We start from the raw sequence: 16,920 nt of genomic DNA on the forward strand, positions 1-16,920 counted from the left end.
AATCACATTTGACGCAATGAGGTCACTTTTCCCAACAGTGCTGAGCTGCAACAACCCTTTCATCAGAAGAGCTTTTCATTCAGCAGTGTAGTATGTGTTATGTGTTATACAGATTACCAGTGCTAGTAAATATCTGATCTTTTGTAAGAGAATTCTGTTCCTCTCTATTGGATGATTAAGTATTTAATCACCATGGAATCCCATATAATAATTTTTAAAAAGATTGTGTATGACTACAAAGAACTTTATTCTCAAAATTTCCTTCTTTCCTGATGGACTGAGTGCATGGCATTTGCTGTCTCTTACCTTTCCTTATATCCCATCCCTCTTATCCTTCCTCTTTTTTCAAATACAACAGCAACATCAGCTACAAATCTACATTCGTCTATTAAACACTTATTCCCAGACAGCGTGTAAGTGTTCCTTCTTACAGGCAAAAGGAACAAAAGCTGCTGCCTGTGGGTTCTGAGATTGATAAAGAGGGGTTTGTGGGTTCATTTAATAAAAGCAAGGTGAAAAGGAGAACTGCCCACTTTCTGCCTGACAGGCATGTTTATGTTAGAATGCAAGCCTTACTTTAGTAGATAGTTTCAAGCTATAATTAAGATAGGGTGGGGTTCTGTGCCCACTCTTACTGCCTTTGGACTCTCATCTTTATGGGGAATAAAGGAAGTGAAAAAGAAAAGAAGAATGCAAAAATCTTGAAAGCTTATACTCATAATTTTTAGAAAGAATTCTTAGAAGAAAAGAAATAGCATAGCATTGTGAAGAATGAGCAAGATTAAAGGTTCGAGCCCACCAAAACTATATTAAGCAATAAAGACAGCCAGGAAGAATGAAATTTTAAGTGGTCCATTTACTGCTTAACTTACTGGAGAATGAGGCCATACGAGGGTCAGAGTTGGTTTACATTACTTTATCTTGCATTTTCTTCTGGAGAAGCCAGAATCCTTCCCATAAAAGCTCTTACCAATGTAATTCTTATTCCAGGACTCACATTCCCTGAACACCCTCTCAAATGTCAGCAGGCTTATGTGGTAGGAGGCTTAAATCAAGGGAAGAAATATTTTCTCATTGCTGTGACTACTTCTTGCATTACTGATGTAATGTTTTCACCCCCATACGTGTGGCAAGTGTTGCCTGGATTGTGCTTACTGTAGTCACTCTCACTGAGATCAGTAGTAGGAGGCCAACATGATTCAGGAAGAATTTACCCCTTTGGAGGATGGGACACAGTTAGACAACAGTGGGTATTATGGAAAGTATCACTGACTTAATTGCCCTGTGTACTGCAGTATCACACAATATATGATGTAAACCAGACAGTTTTGCATGTAATTATCTTTATGTAAGATTGAGTGGGCTTCACAGGCATCATTGGAGTTGCAGTAGATCCACATTAGTTTCACAAACGAGAATATGAACTCAGATTTTGCCCTTAGCAATGTATTGTGGTTTGCACCATAAGTAGGTAGAACCTAACCTGGATAGTGCTCCTGAAATGCTGTTTCCATTTCAAATTTGATGACCTTTCTTTGAAGTGCAAGTATTTTTTTCTGTAAAGTTTTTTAAATGGCGAAGACAAGAGTGTTGCTTGGCAAAATGTTTCAGTGTTTCTAGACATGTTAACTTTTTTTCCTTTCTTTGCTCCCCACAATAAATTCCTTGAGACCGTCTATAGAAGAGCCCACATCTGTAAACCTCATAGTAAGAAAAGGAATTGATCTTTTTTCTGAGTTTGACTAGGTCAAGGATGACTAAAAGTCAACAGCATTGCAAGGTTGTTTCATAACCAGTGTGAAATCAGATGGATAATGATCAGTCAAGATAAATGTCTGCAAGAAAGTAAACACTAGAGTCAGTGGCTGTGGATACATCTGTACCCCACAATAGGATGCACAACAGCCATGTCTGAGATGCTGTTGTCTCAAACAGTTAAATGTGCCATGGTTAAGTACCATACAGAGGTCTGGTTCTGCAAAACTACATTAGCAGAATCCACACCTGAGCCACCATGGCTATGCTTCTTCCAGTTCTGGAGCCCAGCAGCTGAGCTCCTCAAGACTGGCTATGTCTTCATGTGGCTGTCTTGCCTGTGATAAACATGTTCAGAATGGGCTACGAGAATCCTTCCATTAATTAACTCCCAGTGGTTGATATGTATTGCCAATGGATTGTAGAAGCAACTTAACGTTGCCAAAGATAGCTGAGATAAACAATAAACAGTGCAGGGCTACTCATGGATAATACACGTGAGCTGCATGTTTAATTCAAGACGTGAATTAAATAGTGGCTTTATTAATTTCCTTTTTCACTAAGGCATTCCCAGCTCATTTCCACAAAATTCTGTGTTTATTGTACTCTCTTCTGAGACTGACCAGCTAACAAATCTTCATTCAGAAGGGGAAAAATGATGGTAAAAGCTCTCCTAATTGGAATCCTGCAATGCTGTGAAGATTACATGCCTCTGGCTATTTCAGTTGCCATGTTGCTTTTAATGATTCACCACTGGTGCTTGATAAAACTCTCCCTCTGAATCTACAAGTCTCAGGCTAGCCTATCTACTAGCGTTATGTCTTTCCCACTTTGTGGGTGGCCTAAGAGATGACTAGCATGGTTTCATGTAGTTTTCTCCAAGATAGCTCTGCTGCTTCAGTGTAACAGAAATAGCATTGAGATTGAGTTAAATTAAGTATGAGATAGAAGAGCTAGAAGTAAAACAACTCCATGTCTTCTAAAAATACTAGGGGCCAGAAGCTTAGACATTGTTAGCCATTGAGGCTACATTTCCTTCTGTACAGTTTTGCCAATTCACATTTTTTCAGAGTGAGGAAGAGGAAATAGAAGTATTGCTAGCATCATGCAAAACTCTTAAGCTGACTGAAAAAAACTGAAACTATTGTACTGAAAATGTGTGTCCCTCCCACATCCATTTGTTGAATGAGCTGTGCAGTTTCTCAGTCAGTTGAAATGGCTGAACTTTTGGGGCAGGGACTGTTTCTTTACTCCACATTTGTATGGCACCTCACACAGTGAAGCGCTGTCTGCCTCTGGGTCTAGTTGCTGCTGCCAGAAAAGCTGCAACAAGGTGAAGGCACACATGGAACCCATTCCATGGCTTCTTTTGAAGGTGCTGCCAATGTAAATGTAATGGCAGGTAAATATAATGGTAAAACTGGGGGAAGAGATGGTCATCAAGTTTGCAGCTTGCTCTGCACAGAGTATTTTGCTTTTGTCTTGGGTACTACAAATAAATTATGTTTAAAGGCCAGACTTGCAGCAGATGGCCAACAGCTGACTTGCAAGAATATTTTCAGCAGCCTTCCTTCCTCAGTTAGCACATCACTGAATGGTCTTTTAGCAGTCAGGCCTGCCTCACTGCAAACACATGCTGAGCCCATTCTGTCACTGTAGTCCATCACATTGTGTTTGTCAGGCCCTATAACCCCAGCTCCTTGGTGACCTCCAGCATTCTTCTCCCTCAAGATCCATACAAGATGCCTGCAACATCTGAAGCAGGGATATTAGATGTTATGTTGATACTTAGCTTGTGTCTTCTGTATGAAGTATTCATGTGTATGTGCACCTACATTTCAGTACCTCATATTTTGGTGGAATTCAAGAGTTTTACTTTGAGTGAATTTCAATGTCTTGAGTCTCAGTAGGAGCTAGTTTTCTCAATTCTTATTTTCTCAAGTTTTTTAGATTAAGCTTAACATGTAGCATATATTCCTTTTGCAGGGCACACACATGTTTCAACCGTTTGGATCTTCCACCTTACCCCTCATATTCTATGCTGTATGAAAAGCTGCTGACAGCTGTTGAAGAAACTAGCACCTTTGGACTTGAATGACGGGGTTCAAGCACTTCTAGTGTTTTTATGGCTGATGATGTCACCTTTCCTGTCCACCATCATTTGATCTTGGTTTCCCATGTTTTTATTTTTGAAAACAAAACAAAAATCAAGATTAACAAAAGCTGTGCATGAAGAACTGCAGCCCTCTACGATCTAACCTTCATGCTTTCATCCTCTGTTTCCAATGGACTGCTAGTCTGTATGCAATAGAAAAACAACTGTCTCAAGGTTTCTGTATATCTCTACATACCTCCATTAATAACAATGAAAATACAAATGCAAGTTACACTACACTTGACCAAATGTTAATAAATGTTTACTTCCACCTACGTTGATTAAAAAATAAAAAAAAAACCTCATCAAGCATTCCAAGCTTTTATATACCCATATCTTCTAAATCAAATCACAGCCCATCTTACTTCTTAATCATTGAATCCAGTACTAGGAGCTGGTCAAATATATCATCATCCATCCTTATTTTCCCTGTATGTATTGTCCATCTGAAAAACACCTATGAGCAAAACTGAAATTTTTATATGTGAACTCATGATCCACATCAGTTGCATCAGCTGGAACTGGCCCAGATACATGGTGCAGATAAGATCTTCAAAAACTAAAAAAAAAACCCAACCTGTAATGCAATGCAAGGCATAACGGCGATTGTTATGATTATTGCTTGCCAGTACTGGAGAGAACTTGCACTTCAGAGCTATTGGGAGGGGCATCTCCATTGTAATGTTTACCACACGAGAAGCACAAGGTTGTGCGCACTCAAGAAGGATGTTTTATTATGTAGCAAAAAGGACAAGGCTCCCTTACCTTAGTATTGTATATGACAAGGAAAAGGGGAAGTAAGAAGAATGTTCTACTCTTACGAATACCCTTGGGTTCTGTTTACCAGATCTCTGTTTTCTGATGTTTAAAATGTTCCTTTCCAAATGACAAGTCTAGACAATCCCATCCCCTGTGTCCGAAGCCATTTATTTTCTGTTAGGTTGGGCTAATCTATGGTTGCTGGGGGCAGTTTTCACTTCTGTTGTTTATCTTTTCTTGTTCGGTGGAATAGTGCATATCCTCAAGAGTGGTTTGTTGTAGACAGAATGTTTTCGTCTGGGGTCTGTCAAATGAGAAGCTGCAGTGAATGAGGGTGTTTGTCAGGTATGAAGGGAACTGTAACTCTCTGGGGGTTAAGATTTTGTTGCACATCCTCTTGGAGGAAGCCCAAAGGCACTCCAGTCATACTAGGTACCACTAAACTAAAGATCTTGCTCTTGTTACTGCAGACAGAACCCTCTTCAGTTTGGTGTACTTTCCAACTCTGAAGCCGGGGAAAAAAAAGGAAAACAGCAGTAGGCTTGTCTTCAGATGGATTTTGCTGAGGCTGTTGCAGTCAACCTCACTGCTCTGATTACATTCTAGTCATTAATCTTTGCTGCCCTTGTTTTCCAAGACTAATCTCAGATTGAAAGTGTTTGTCTTAACTGGGAAATGGAAATACCGAGTATCTTCTGACACTAAATATGTTAAAGGATGCAAGAAATGCAAAGTGAGATTTGTGAAGGTAAGTGAGAAAGTAACATCATAGTGTCTAGCAGCTTGCATGAAATATGACACCCTGTGGGGGCTTGTTACTGGTAGTTTTGTGTTAGTTATGCTTCAGATCACTGTAAAATCAGGAGACCAGTTCAAGATCTAACACATCTAATTCATCTTTTCTCTCCAGAGAAAAAAAATGGACTCTGCTTTTTCATATATTTTTATGGTGGTTATACAGAACCTCATCACACTTGAAAAACTGCATTCTGCAAGTTGTAGATCATTCTCCTGCTTTTATTCTTAGGTCAGTAGGTATTTGAAAGGTGATGGACCCAAAAATATATTTCTAAACAAAAATTTTTTTTTTCTTTTTTGTTAATGGTACATAAAAAATTTGAAATATTTAAATTGCCCCATTCATTCAATTTCTGTGCCATTTCAGCCACTTTTATACTAATTTACTGTATGGCTTTTACTGAGAATCTATTTTACAGTATGTTGTTGTTATATTACAGTTGCAAACAGAGACTGCAGCTACAGGCCAGCTTCATTGTACCACGCACTGAAAATTATGTTTAGTGTTTCCATAAATGAGCTCTCTTCCATGTGACCAGCCCCACTGCACAGGAGAGATGGAAAAATCAATGTTTTTCTCAGAGCATCTGTCATGTGCACATGAATTCCCTCAGAACATGGAGAGACTGAACATGAAATCTTCCAATATATGTAATTCCTGCCTGTTCACCTCTGGGCCCCCAAATCCAGTGATTCTTGTATGGTTCTTAATTTATTCCTGGTGATGTTATAAAGTTACCTGTACTATGTCAAATGTTGGATGTCTTCCAACATTAGAAGAAAAGAAAGAGAAGCATCCAACTGGTTGGTCCATGTTTGGCCAAGGAAAATCAAGAGCTGTCTCATTAACATAGTAAAAAAGTGGGGAAAAAATCCAATCTTTACAATGCTGTATCGTTAAATTTTTTTAGTATTTTAAAACTATATTTTATTATGAAAAAGTGAAACTATTTTTTGTAGCATAATAAAAGATGTTTGTATTTCAGAGACAGCATCAAGCTCCACTAAATGAAATACAGAAGGCTTTCTCCTGAAATTCTTCTTCACAACATTTTCTGGCACTCGTCACACAGTAAACTAGATTATGTTTGGCAGATGCCATCTCGAGCACCTTGTGTGTTGCTCTTCTGGGAAACACAGAGCATAGCCAGCTACTTCCCATCAAAATCCTTGATCCAAGTTGTCTTTCAAGCACCCAGCCTAATACTTTTTTTAAAAGTTGCTTTCTGAGTTGACAAAGTCATGCAGATTTCCTTGCAAGTTTTTTGGATCTAAGGCCAGGAATAGAGACAGTTGACTGTTTTCATAAAACAAAGAGAAAGAAAATGCTGTATGTGGCTTTTCTTGCATTCTGCCATTCAAGCCCTATCCCTCTTTCTTCCCAAGTGTCCTACCCTAATAGGTTTTTAAACTGCGACATGATCTTTAGGATATCCGGATCAACACTTCACAGTGTTTCTCCATTCCTTGCATCATGCCATGGGCAGGATCCAGTCCCAGCCTGGAGTGAAGGGAAAGCCATGCATCTGAAGTGGCATTGCAGTGGCAGAGTGAGGCAGTGAATGGTGCTAACAGGGGAGAGGGAGGAGCCTACCTCCCTTGGCCTGTTATTTAACCTGCCCATTATGCAATTAATTGACTTTGTTGTTGTGCGTAGGCAAGATGTACCCTTCCTTGTTCATCTTTTGATTCAAGTGCTGTTACTCCCCAGGTCTGCATCTTCATTTGTAAAACACTGACTGTTGATTACAGAAATTCTGGTGTCATTGTTTCCCCACAGGAAAGACTAGAAGATATTCCATAGGGCAGACTTACAGTGAAATAATCTTTTCAGCTCTTTCACCTCAGTTCCCTTTAAACCTGGTGGTGGCTAGATTAAGATACGATATCAACATCAGTAGATTTTTAAAATGCAAGTGAAAAGTGGAAGAGCCAATCTGACAGCTTTCATGAATTCTAGTTTTCAGTTGGAGCAATGAATACTGGCAACGGTTTTAGAGGGTCCATATGTTTCTCAAAATGATTGTCATGATGGTATTAATGGTAGAGGGAGGGAAGGAGGTATTTCTGTTTTTGAAATCCTGTTGCCCTACTAGCATTAATCTGAAGATAAGAGAATGGAAAGATAATGGATAAGAGAATGAAGTAGGTTTTTTAAATCATCTGTAGGTCTTCCGCCTTGAAGTAGTCTCACTGACTGTTCAACCACATCAGCATTGCAGGATTTGATCCAGTATTAACATCTGTATCTTCGTGTTAACAGATGTCAGGTCTAAACCTTGCAAACGCTGTCACTTCCGTCTGCATTAAGTTTCATGAGCATTCTGTTTCAGTCTGTGCATATTCAAAACTTGGCTTTTATGTTCCAGAGAGATCCATGGCTATCACAAGGCAAGAAGTGAATGGTCCAAACTACATCTAACATCTAATGGAGAAATCATGAGTTTTGTACAGGTCTGACACAGGGGACGTTTTACACCCAGTTTGCTCAAGTGCCCATGAACTTTTGAATGAACTGTAGCTGAGGTTTGAGATTGTAGTCTAGTCTGAGAGATGGCCTGTGGGGAGGGGAGTGTTTGTTGGGATTGTGTTTTGTTGTTCTAGTTTCACTGTAACAAATAGTTGACATACCTCTAGTTGGAAACAATAGGATACTGTGTTTGAACATGAAAATTGAAACTGAAATAAGCTAAAATACAAACGCACAGGAGATGAGTTAAACTCGTCCTTCACTATTAATCCTTTGACAGTCTATGGAATTTCAGAAGGACAAATTTGAGTGGAGATCTGTTTAATTTCTGTTGAAATGATATTTGCCCTGTCTCCATAGTAATATTAATAGGGCTTCCCAGTCAAGATTAAACACTTTCATTCAAATGCAGACCAACAGATCTTTCTACAACAAATGCGGTGCTTTTTTATTATTCTTGCTGTACCTCAGTGTTCATTGTTAAAAGATAAAATTACTGCAATATACTAAATCTGGGATAGGTTTTCCAGTTATCAAGGTCCAAAAGATTGGATTGTTACTTTCTCACTAGTGAGTCATGTAGTTCTTTTGTTCCAGTAGAAAAACAGATGCCTGTAGATAGTAGATACTAGGTATAGTAAATATTGTACCATTAGCCAAATTCCCTGCAGCTTCCGATTTATCTAACGGAAATGTCTGTTATGGTTTTTGTTAAAGACTACATAAAGTCAATGGCAGGAAAGGTCCTCATTATTGGACTGATTTTGCTTATATTGACAGAAAAATGTCACATGATACTCAGGCTGTGCTTTCTATTCAACCATATCACTATAGAGGAATGTCAATAAAATCACTTTGTTATGGCATTGTGTGGACTGTCTATTATAAATAAATTATTTCTTAGAGGATGTATGTAAGAATGGGTGGAAACTGGCATTGTCAAAGGCCACTAATTTCAGAAATTGCAGTTCCAGGATCATGTCTTTACCGACTATTGCATTCAGGACCTTCCACTGCTTTTATTCAATTTTTCAGGGTACATGTCTAAAACTTGAGATTCTCCACATAGGTGTGCATGACCAGAGCCCCCATGCTCTCCTGCCTTGAGAGCCTGTGAGCTTATTCCTCACTATTGCAAATGTCTGGTCAAACAGAGAGGCAAAAGCAGTGTGTATGCTACTTACACATACCTTGCTTCTAGGTATAATTACTGCATTATAGGGATGAAATGCAACTGCAAGGATGATTTCTTAATAGCATATGCTGGATCTGCGCTGTGTTGACAGCACATACGTAGTAAGATGCTCCAGCATTCTCAGTATGTCACACCCATTTCTCTCCTGCTCGTCACTGTAATATCTCCAGCGTGTTTCATTAACACATTCCAGGATAGATTAACACACCTCAGCTACACCGTCAGCAGACACCTTCCTGACCATACCTGTTTTCTTACATAAACAGCACCCCAGGAGGGATCATGGTACAATGGGAAGGATAGGAAAGCTGAAATATGAGGCACTGTTTCTATAAGGAAAAATATAAATCCATGGAAGATATTCCAACAGAAGTGGTGAGCATATCTTTCACAAGACAAATCAGTAGCAAATGTGAACCTGTGTGACTGTGAGAACTCTTGAGAGCGCCTCTGGAGCTGGCACTGCATTTCATCTCGTGTGGAGGAGCACAGGTCCACAAGCCCCAGCGCTGACTCTCCTTCATCAGGGATGGTGGTGCTGGTGGCAAGAGTAGCACCCACCTGTGCACATGCTCAAGAAATCCAGAACTCACAGCTTTATTCATATCCTCTGTGTGTGACTGTGCACATGTGTGAGGAAGAAGTGAGCGAGAGGGCATTTTGGCACTAAGCTGGATTTCTCTGCATTGTTCACATATAAAGGCAGGGAAAATCTATATTGACTAAAAAGCAGTGAAATGAGGTGCTGATCATTAGGGTGCATCAGAGGTGTCAGTTTCTGCAGCAGTGATCTGTATACCTGGCTGAAACTATGCCTTTTACTAGAACCCATTTGATGATTCCATTCAAATTCTGTGAACCCATTCAAAGCCAAGTTGGATACAGTCTTAAGCAATCTGCTCTAGTGAGAGGTGTCCCTGCACATGGCAGAGAGGGTTGGGACCAATTGGTCTTTAAGGTCCATTCCAACCCCTTAACATTCTATGATTCTATGACAATTACTGAATTTCTGTTGAAATAGAGCAAGAGTCCACTTGAAGCCTCCATGGGTATATCAGGTGTCTTTCTTGACGTGCTAACAAAACTCCATAATTCTGTAGGATATTACAAATCAATTAGAATCTCTTCCTGCCCTGTGGTAGCAGTGTCATAGTTTTTTTCTACGAAGGACAATAAATCCATGTGCAGCCTGATGTTCATCCTTGTGCAAGAGGCCAGACTGGACAATAGCTATCATGTCTGGAAAACAAAGGCACAAAGGATCTGCTGTGTCTCCTCTAATTGTAAATCCTGCTTGAACTGCAAAGACACGCTCTTTTACTATTTTTTAATTTAATTCTGGTAAACTTGAAAATCATTTTTGACTGAAAATACCTTTCATGGATCTATCAAGATGAAGAGTGTGTAGCTGTGTTTAGTTCCTACTCTCTTGAAACTAAATTTAGAAGAAACATACCCAATATATTATTCTACCTGAAATACAAGCCCTGGTTCTTATTTGTATTAGGTTTTGATGTAAAGCAGATTTATACTGTTTTAACTGTAGTGTAAATGAAGCCCATCCCCACAATGCCGTGTTACAGCTCTTTGAGATTGAATAGAATAGAAGTCACAGGAACGCACAAAGAATGCAACTAATGGGGTTTTTTTTCCTGAGTTTCTGGCAAGTAGGATTTCGTATAATTAATTAACTGCTATGGTACAAGAAGATAGTGGAGCTGCCTGGGCGAGTTTTCTGTCCCAATGGTAAGCAATAGTAACACTAAGGTCACTTGCCTTTCCTTTTGTGAAGAGTAATACAGTTTAGGAACATTTTACTTTTTAATTTTTTCAGTATGAAAATAGAAAACTGATTTGGGTTATCTTTGTTTCCCACTTACAAAATTAACAAGTTGTAAGGAAAAAGTAATTCTGTGAAATTCTGCGGTATGACACTGAAAATGTGTCCAGTCTGTTTCAAAATGGACCACAAACAGCAACTGAAAAAGCGTTGTTGGATGTGATTTCCTAATGCTCGTTTTCCAAGATCAAAACAGCATACAAACATAAACTGCATATGCTCAAATTTTTCTGTTTTCAGCATTTCATATGCTGCAGTCTGTAGACAAAGCAGTACAGGTTCCCAACCAGCATGCCACATGGAGTCATCATGTTTAGGTAACAGCTTTTCAGGAATGCAGCTGGGGCAGCGCAGGAATCTGCTTAGGAGCTTTATTACAAGCTGTGATTTGACTTCGGTATCTCTTAGGTATGTCTTGGTACTGAATGCGATCAGTGACTTTTTAAGAATGACTGAAATTAGAGATTGTTATATAAGATTATACTTACAGTGTGTGGGGATATGTTTACTGACAGCTTTGGCATCTTTGGCAATGGAATATAAGCTTCCCTGCTTTAGGCATGTAAGTTAACAGCATTAGTGGTATGTGCATTGATTAGCAGAACTGCGACCTTAGAGTTTAACCCCTGCTTCTATAGTATGTAAAGCTCACAACATGACTTTTGAACACTGTGCTTCAACAATGCCCCCCAAATGTACAAACTGAAACAGTTTATGCTCTGGACACAGCCATAAAATAAGTAGTGATGCATCTTGGATTTTGTAAGATACAGTCTATCTACTTTGTAAAAGATTGATTATCCTAGGCACTGCAGAGAAGTTTTGGAACTGATCTGAGGAGCACCCAATGTAGTGCGTGGGGACCCATATGATGTGTCTTTCAACTGGTAAGTTAATATGTAAATTACTTATAAATATGTAAAATTTGTATTCAAATGAGAATTTCTGCAGAATATGAACCTGTGAGAGTATTTGAAAAGGTTACCGGTAGCTTCCCTAAGCACAAGTTTATTCATTATTCATTTGATAAAATCAAACCCTATGAGTAAAAAAGAGGAATAAATCTTATTGTAACATGAGCACCAGTTTATATTAAATCTCTCACAAATATAAAAATAATTCAGCAAGGTGGTAGTAATGATGCCTACTGCTGCCACTTAGTGGAGCCGTGCCTTCCTCCCTTAAACTAGAAAAGAGAGGATTAATAACAATTTTAGTAGTTGTTGCAGCTGGTAAGAAACATCCATTTGTACAAAAGTGTAGGAGGGGAGAGTTTTTCAGTGGTGCTGGGTACTTGGAGTTCTTGTATAAATGCTTTTACGTGATGACAAGAGGCATTTGAAGAGGACAGGAGCAAACCCCCTGAGGTGAGGAATGTGTACTCTTCCTGTTGCCTCACAGATAAAACCACCACATGAAGAAATAAGTAGCTTCAATGCAAAATAACTTAACTTCAGAATGGAACTTCATGAGTCTGCAGAAATTCCAGCTGAAGAAGTTCATGGTTCTCTAACAGTACAGAAGTTGAAAGGATGAATTTAGCATTTCAAAAAGAAAAACTATCTTAAATTGTATGTGCTAAGCTACAGATGGTAAGATTTCGTATTTCTGTAATAAATGGACCATGATGATGATGGTGATGATGATGATGATGATTACTTCAGGTATCTCCTCTATCATGTACAAGCTGCCTGAATACATTTGTATTGGAAAGACAAACATCCTGTGATGATCAGACTAGAGTCAGATTGATATAACTGAACAAAGCTTATGTCCCTATGCAATACTTTTGATCCACCTCTTCAGGGCAGAATAGAAATCACTCTCTGACTCCAGTGCATGCAGACATAAACTTTAAGGGACATTGTTTTTAACAGAATACCTGTGGTGGTGTCTTTCACCTCACCTCCTGCTTCTTAGCTTGCAGGCCAAACACAGCTCATGAGAATGAATTCCTTGGATGTGACTGCCAGAAAGAAAAAAATATATATTGAAGTTTAGAGCAGTGGATGTTATCTGTACCAGCAGAAATTAATATTTGCTATGCCATCTGAGTGCAATTGAACATACAGCAGCTACTAATATTTGAGTGATTGAAGCCAAATATTCGAACAGCAGAGAAGAAGCATATACATTTTACCAGCAGGTAACACATGAGAGGAACCAGCCTAGGTATGTCTGTTAGCTTATGTCTAGATAATTCAAGCATTGTTCATATCCACACGTATTTCTCCCCATGTAGATAGCACATATAAGTTTATGCTGCAGTAGTTAAGACTGAGATCAGTGCTGTTTTAGTGCACAGGTGAAACTACAGTGAGTCATGAAGCTTATGTTTATCCTTTATAGAGGGACAACTGAAATTAATACGGCATGTATCAGCTCCACAGTATTCTGGTACTACTAGGCAAAGCATAGCCTGTTCTATGGCTAGTGCACAGTAAAGTGGGGAAAGATGTCAGACAGTGAACACAGCTTCACCAAGGGCAAGTCCTGTCTGACCAACCCAGTGGCCTTCTATGATGGGGTGATTCCATCAGTGTACAAAGAAAGAGCTACAGATGTCTTTTACCTGGATTTCTGTAATGCCTTTGACATTGTCTCCCACAGCATCCTTCTCTCCTAACTGGGGAGAGATGGATCTGATGGGTAGACTGTTAGGTGGATAAGGAATTGGTTGGACAGTCACATCCAGAAGGTGGTGGTCAATGACTCAGAGTCCTGGACATCAGTGACAAGTGGTGTCACTCAGGAGTCCGTATTGGAACCTGTGCTATTTCATATCTTCATTAATGACACAGACAAAGGGATCGAGTGCACCCTCAGCAAATTTGCCAATGACACCAAGCTGAGTGGTGCAGTTGCCACACCCGAGGGATGGGATGCCATCCAGAGGGACCTGGGCAGGCTCAGCAAGTGGGCCCGTGGGAATCCCGTGGGGTTCAACAAGACCAAGTGCAAGGTGCTGCACCTGGGTTGGGACAGCCCCCAGTACCAACACAGTCTGGGGGATGAGCAGATCGAGAGCAGCCCTGCCCAGAAGGACTTGGGGGTGCTGGTGGATGAGAGGCTGGACATGACCCAGCACTGTGCACTCACAGCCCAGAGAGCCAAATGTGTCCTGGGCTGCATCCAAAGCAGCGTGGCCAGCAGGGTGAGGGAGGGGATTCTGCCCCTCTGCTCCGCTCTGGTGAGACCCCACCTGCAGTGCTGCATCCAGCTCTGGGGTCCCCAGCACAGGAAGGACATGGACCTGTTGGAGTGAGTCCAGAGGAGGCCACAAAGCTGCTCAGAGGGCTGGAGCATCTCTCCTACAAAGAAAGGCTGGGAGAGTGGGGTTGTTCAGCCTGGAGAAGACCTTAGAGCAGCATCCCAGTACTTGAAGGGGGCGACAAGAGAGATGGGAGACAAACAATTTAGCAGGGTCTGTTGTGATAGGACATGGGTTAATGGTTTTATGGAGGTCATTTTAGATTAAATATGAGAAAGAAGTTTTCTACAACGACGGTGATAAAACCCTGACATATGTTGCCTGGAGAGGCAGTAGATATCCCATCCCTGGAAACATTCAAGGTCAGGTTGGACAGGTTGGTCAACTGATCCAGTTGAAGAAGTCCCTGCTCATTGCAGGGTGGTAGGACTATTTGTATTCTGTGGATAATTCTTTTTAAGAATGCAACAGATCTGTCTTCCTAAGCCCAACAGAACCAATTGCTAGATTTTTAAGGCATTTAAAAATCTAGAAGTTATTTTAAAATACAGCCAGGGAACCTTAAATATCTAAAAGTATTCTGAGGAAGGTATGTTCATATTTCAGAATCAGTAATTGCACTAATTTTCATAAATTTTTAGCAGGGTCCCCCCAGAAAAATGTGATTGTGAAAGTAAGTAAAGAAGGAGAAAATGTCACAAGAATTAAGTATCTGAAACCTTCATTTAGGATTAACATACCTTTAAGATCCAATGTATTTTTCAGGCAAAAACCTCTCTAATAAACGCCACTGATACGTTCTTTCAGATGTAACAATTAAATAATCCCTGTTTAGTCCAGATTTTATTGTTCAGCAGGAATATCCTGCCTCTGCTACAGCTTTCACAACTTTTTGAGTGGAAAGCACAGTGATACCAACAGTCTTTAACCCTCTCTTACTCGACATACTAGTTCTGGAATTTATTCCTAAACGATAGATGTTTAGAAGGATGGACCACCTCTCTTGTGAAGAAAGGCTAAGAGAATTGGGAATGTTCAAGCTGAAAAAGAAAAGGCTCCAGGGTGACATAATTGCAGCCTTCCAGTACCTGGAGGGACTCCACAAGAATGATGGAGTTTTTACAAGGGCATGTAGTGACAGTGACAGGACAAGGGAGAATAGTTTTAAACTGAAAAAGAGGTCTACATAGGATATTATGAAGAAATTCTTTACTCTGAAGGTGGTGAGGCACTGGAACAGGTTGCCCAGAGAAGCTGTGGATGCCCCATCCCTGGCAATGTTCAAGGCCAGGCTAGATGGGGCCCTGAGTAACCTGGTCTAGTGGAAGGTGTCCCTGCCCATGGCAGGGGGTTGGAACTAGATGATCTTTAATGTCCCTTCCAACCCAAACCATTATATGATTCTACTTTTTTCTGCAAATCAGATTTGGCAGTATGTGAGTGAGGGAATTCGAGCAAAATGCCTTGTCAGCAACTGTACTCCCATCCCTGATCAGTGACCCAGGTTTGGACTGAATCCTTTCCTGCGTGTTGGCCTGTTTCCTCAATCATCTTTTCTCCTCTGTGCTCTGGATGTTGGCAGGAGATTCCATGCCCTTAAAAGAGACAGATGCCGCAGAACTGCCTTGATAAATGACAGCCACGCAGAACAGGTCTCTTTAACATGTACATTAAGTACCTTAAGTAAGCCAGACAGCGAAGGGCTTGAGAAGTGAGCACATGCCTTTCTCAAACCTTTTCCAGTTAGGCTCATGCCAAATCCATGAGGCAATTCCCACTGGCCTGCACAAACAGATGACTAGGAGGCGATTCCTGCACACCTCACAGAGACACCTGGATGGTAGGCACGCATGGAGGAAAGGCGCTACACACACCCTGGCTGTGGGAAAGGCTTAAATGAGGCTTGTGCCTCAGACACCACAGGGACCAAGGCTTCATCAGGTGGGCCCAGGTGCTTTGCCCCACGCAGAGCTGCTGCTGCCCCTTTTCGCCTCGCTCTCTGTCCTCGATCCCCAGTGTCCTGAGCCCAGGTGCCTCACATGGCCATGCCCTCCATCTCCTGCAGGTTCACCCCAGGCTTTGCACTCGCTCCCTGCTGCCCCTCAGGGCACACCTGAGTGCCCACAGAGTGAGGTCCTGGGCTGGGGGATCACAGAATCACAGAATCCTTAGGGATGGAAGGGACCTTTGGAGATCACCAAGGCAGGGTCAGCTACAGCAGGTTACACAGGAATGCATCCAGGTTGGTTTTGAATGTCTCCAGAGAAGGAGACTCCATGACTTTCTTGGGCTACCTGTTCCAGCTCTCTGCCACTCTCAATGTAAAGAAGTTCTTCCTCATGTTGAGGTGGAACTTCTTGAGTTTTAGTTTGAGTTTGGCCATTGCTCCTCATCCTGTCACTGGGGACCACTGAAAAGACTCCGGCACCATCCTCTTGACACCTACCTCTGTCATACTTGTATGTATTGATTAGATCCCCTCTCTGTCTTCTCCTCTGTAGATTAAACAGGCCCGGCTCCCGGAATCTCTCCTCATAAGAGAGATATTCCTGACCCCTGATCATCATTGTCACCCTCCACTGGACCCTCTTCCGTATCTTCTGGTCTCTCTTGTACTGAGGAGCCCAGAACTGCACACGGTGCTTCAGATGTGGCCGAATAGAGGGGGACGATCCTCCATCTGCTGTGACTCGAAGATATCCGAGCTACGAAGGGAGGCGGGCCGGTCTCTCCTCAG

The 16,920-nt window shown here is 41.0% G+C and overlaps 1 protein-coding gene and 1 long non-coding RNA gene across 9 annotated transcripts in view; one reads left to right on the forward strand and one right to left on the reverse strand.

The window, feature by feature from the left end:
- The window catches only part of HECW1 (HECT, C2 and WW domain containing E3 ubiquitin protein ligase 1), a 272,346-nt gene extending 263,543 nt beyond the window's left edge, over window positions 1-8,803 (forward strand). For all 8 annotated transcript variants that reach the window (XM_032103814.1, XM_032103793.1, XM_032103833.1 and 5 more), the window contains one exon: window positions 3,742-8,803. In XM_032103814.1, coding sequence (XP_031959705.1) covers window positions 3,742-3,853 — 112 coding nt within the window. In that variant the 3' untranslated portion in view covers window positions 3,854-8,803. The remainder of the gene's footprint in view (window positions 1-3,741) is intronic.
- Window positions 8,804-10,091: 1,288 nt separating this feature from the next.
- LOC116441698 lies at window positions 10,092-16,460 on the reverse strand. The gene is made up of 3 exons (XR_004239218.1): window positions 16,382-16,460; window positions 16,058-16,062; window positions 10,092-10,104 (listed from the first exon to the last, which is right to left on the reverse strand). It is a non-coding gene; the product is annotated as an uncharacterized LOC116441698 (long non-coding RNA).
- Between the last annotated feature and the right edge of the window lie 460 nt (window positions 16,461-16,920).

Source organism: Corvus moneduloides, chromosome 1 (assembly GCF_009650955.1).
Source record: "Corvus moneduloides isolate bCorMon1 chromosome 1, bCorMon1.pri, whole genome shotgun sequence".
Classification (NCBI taxonomy): domain Eukaryota; kingdom Metazoa; phylum Chordata; class Aves; order Passeriformes; family Corvidae; genus Corvus; species Corvus moneduloides.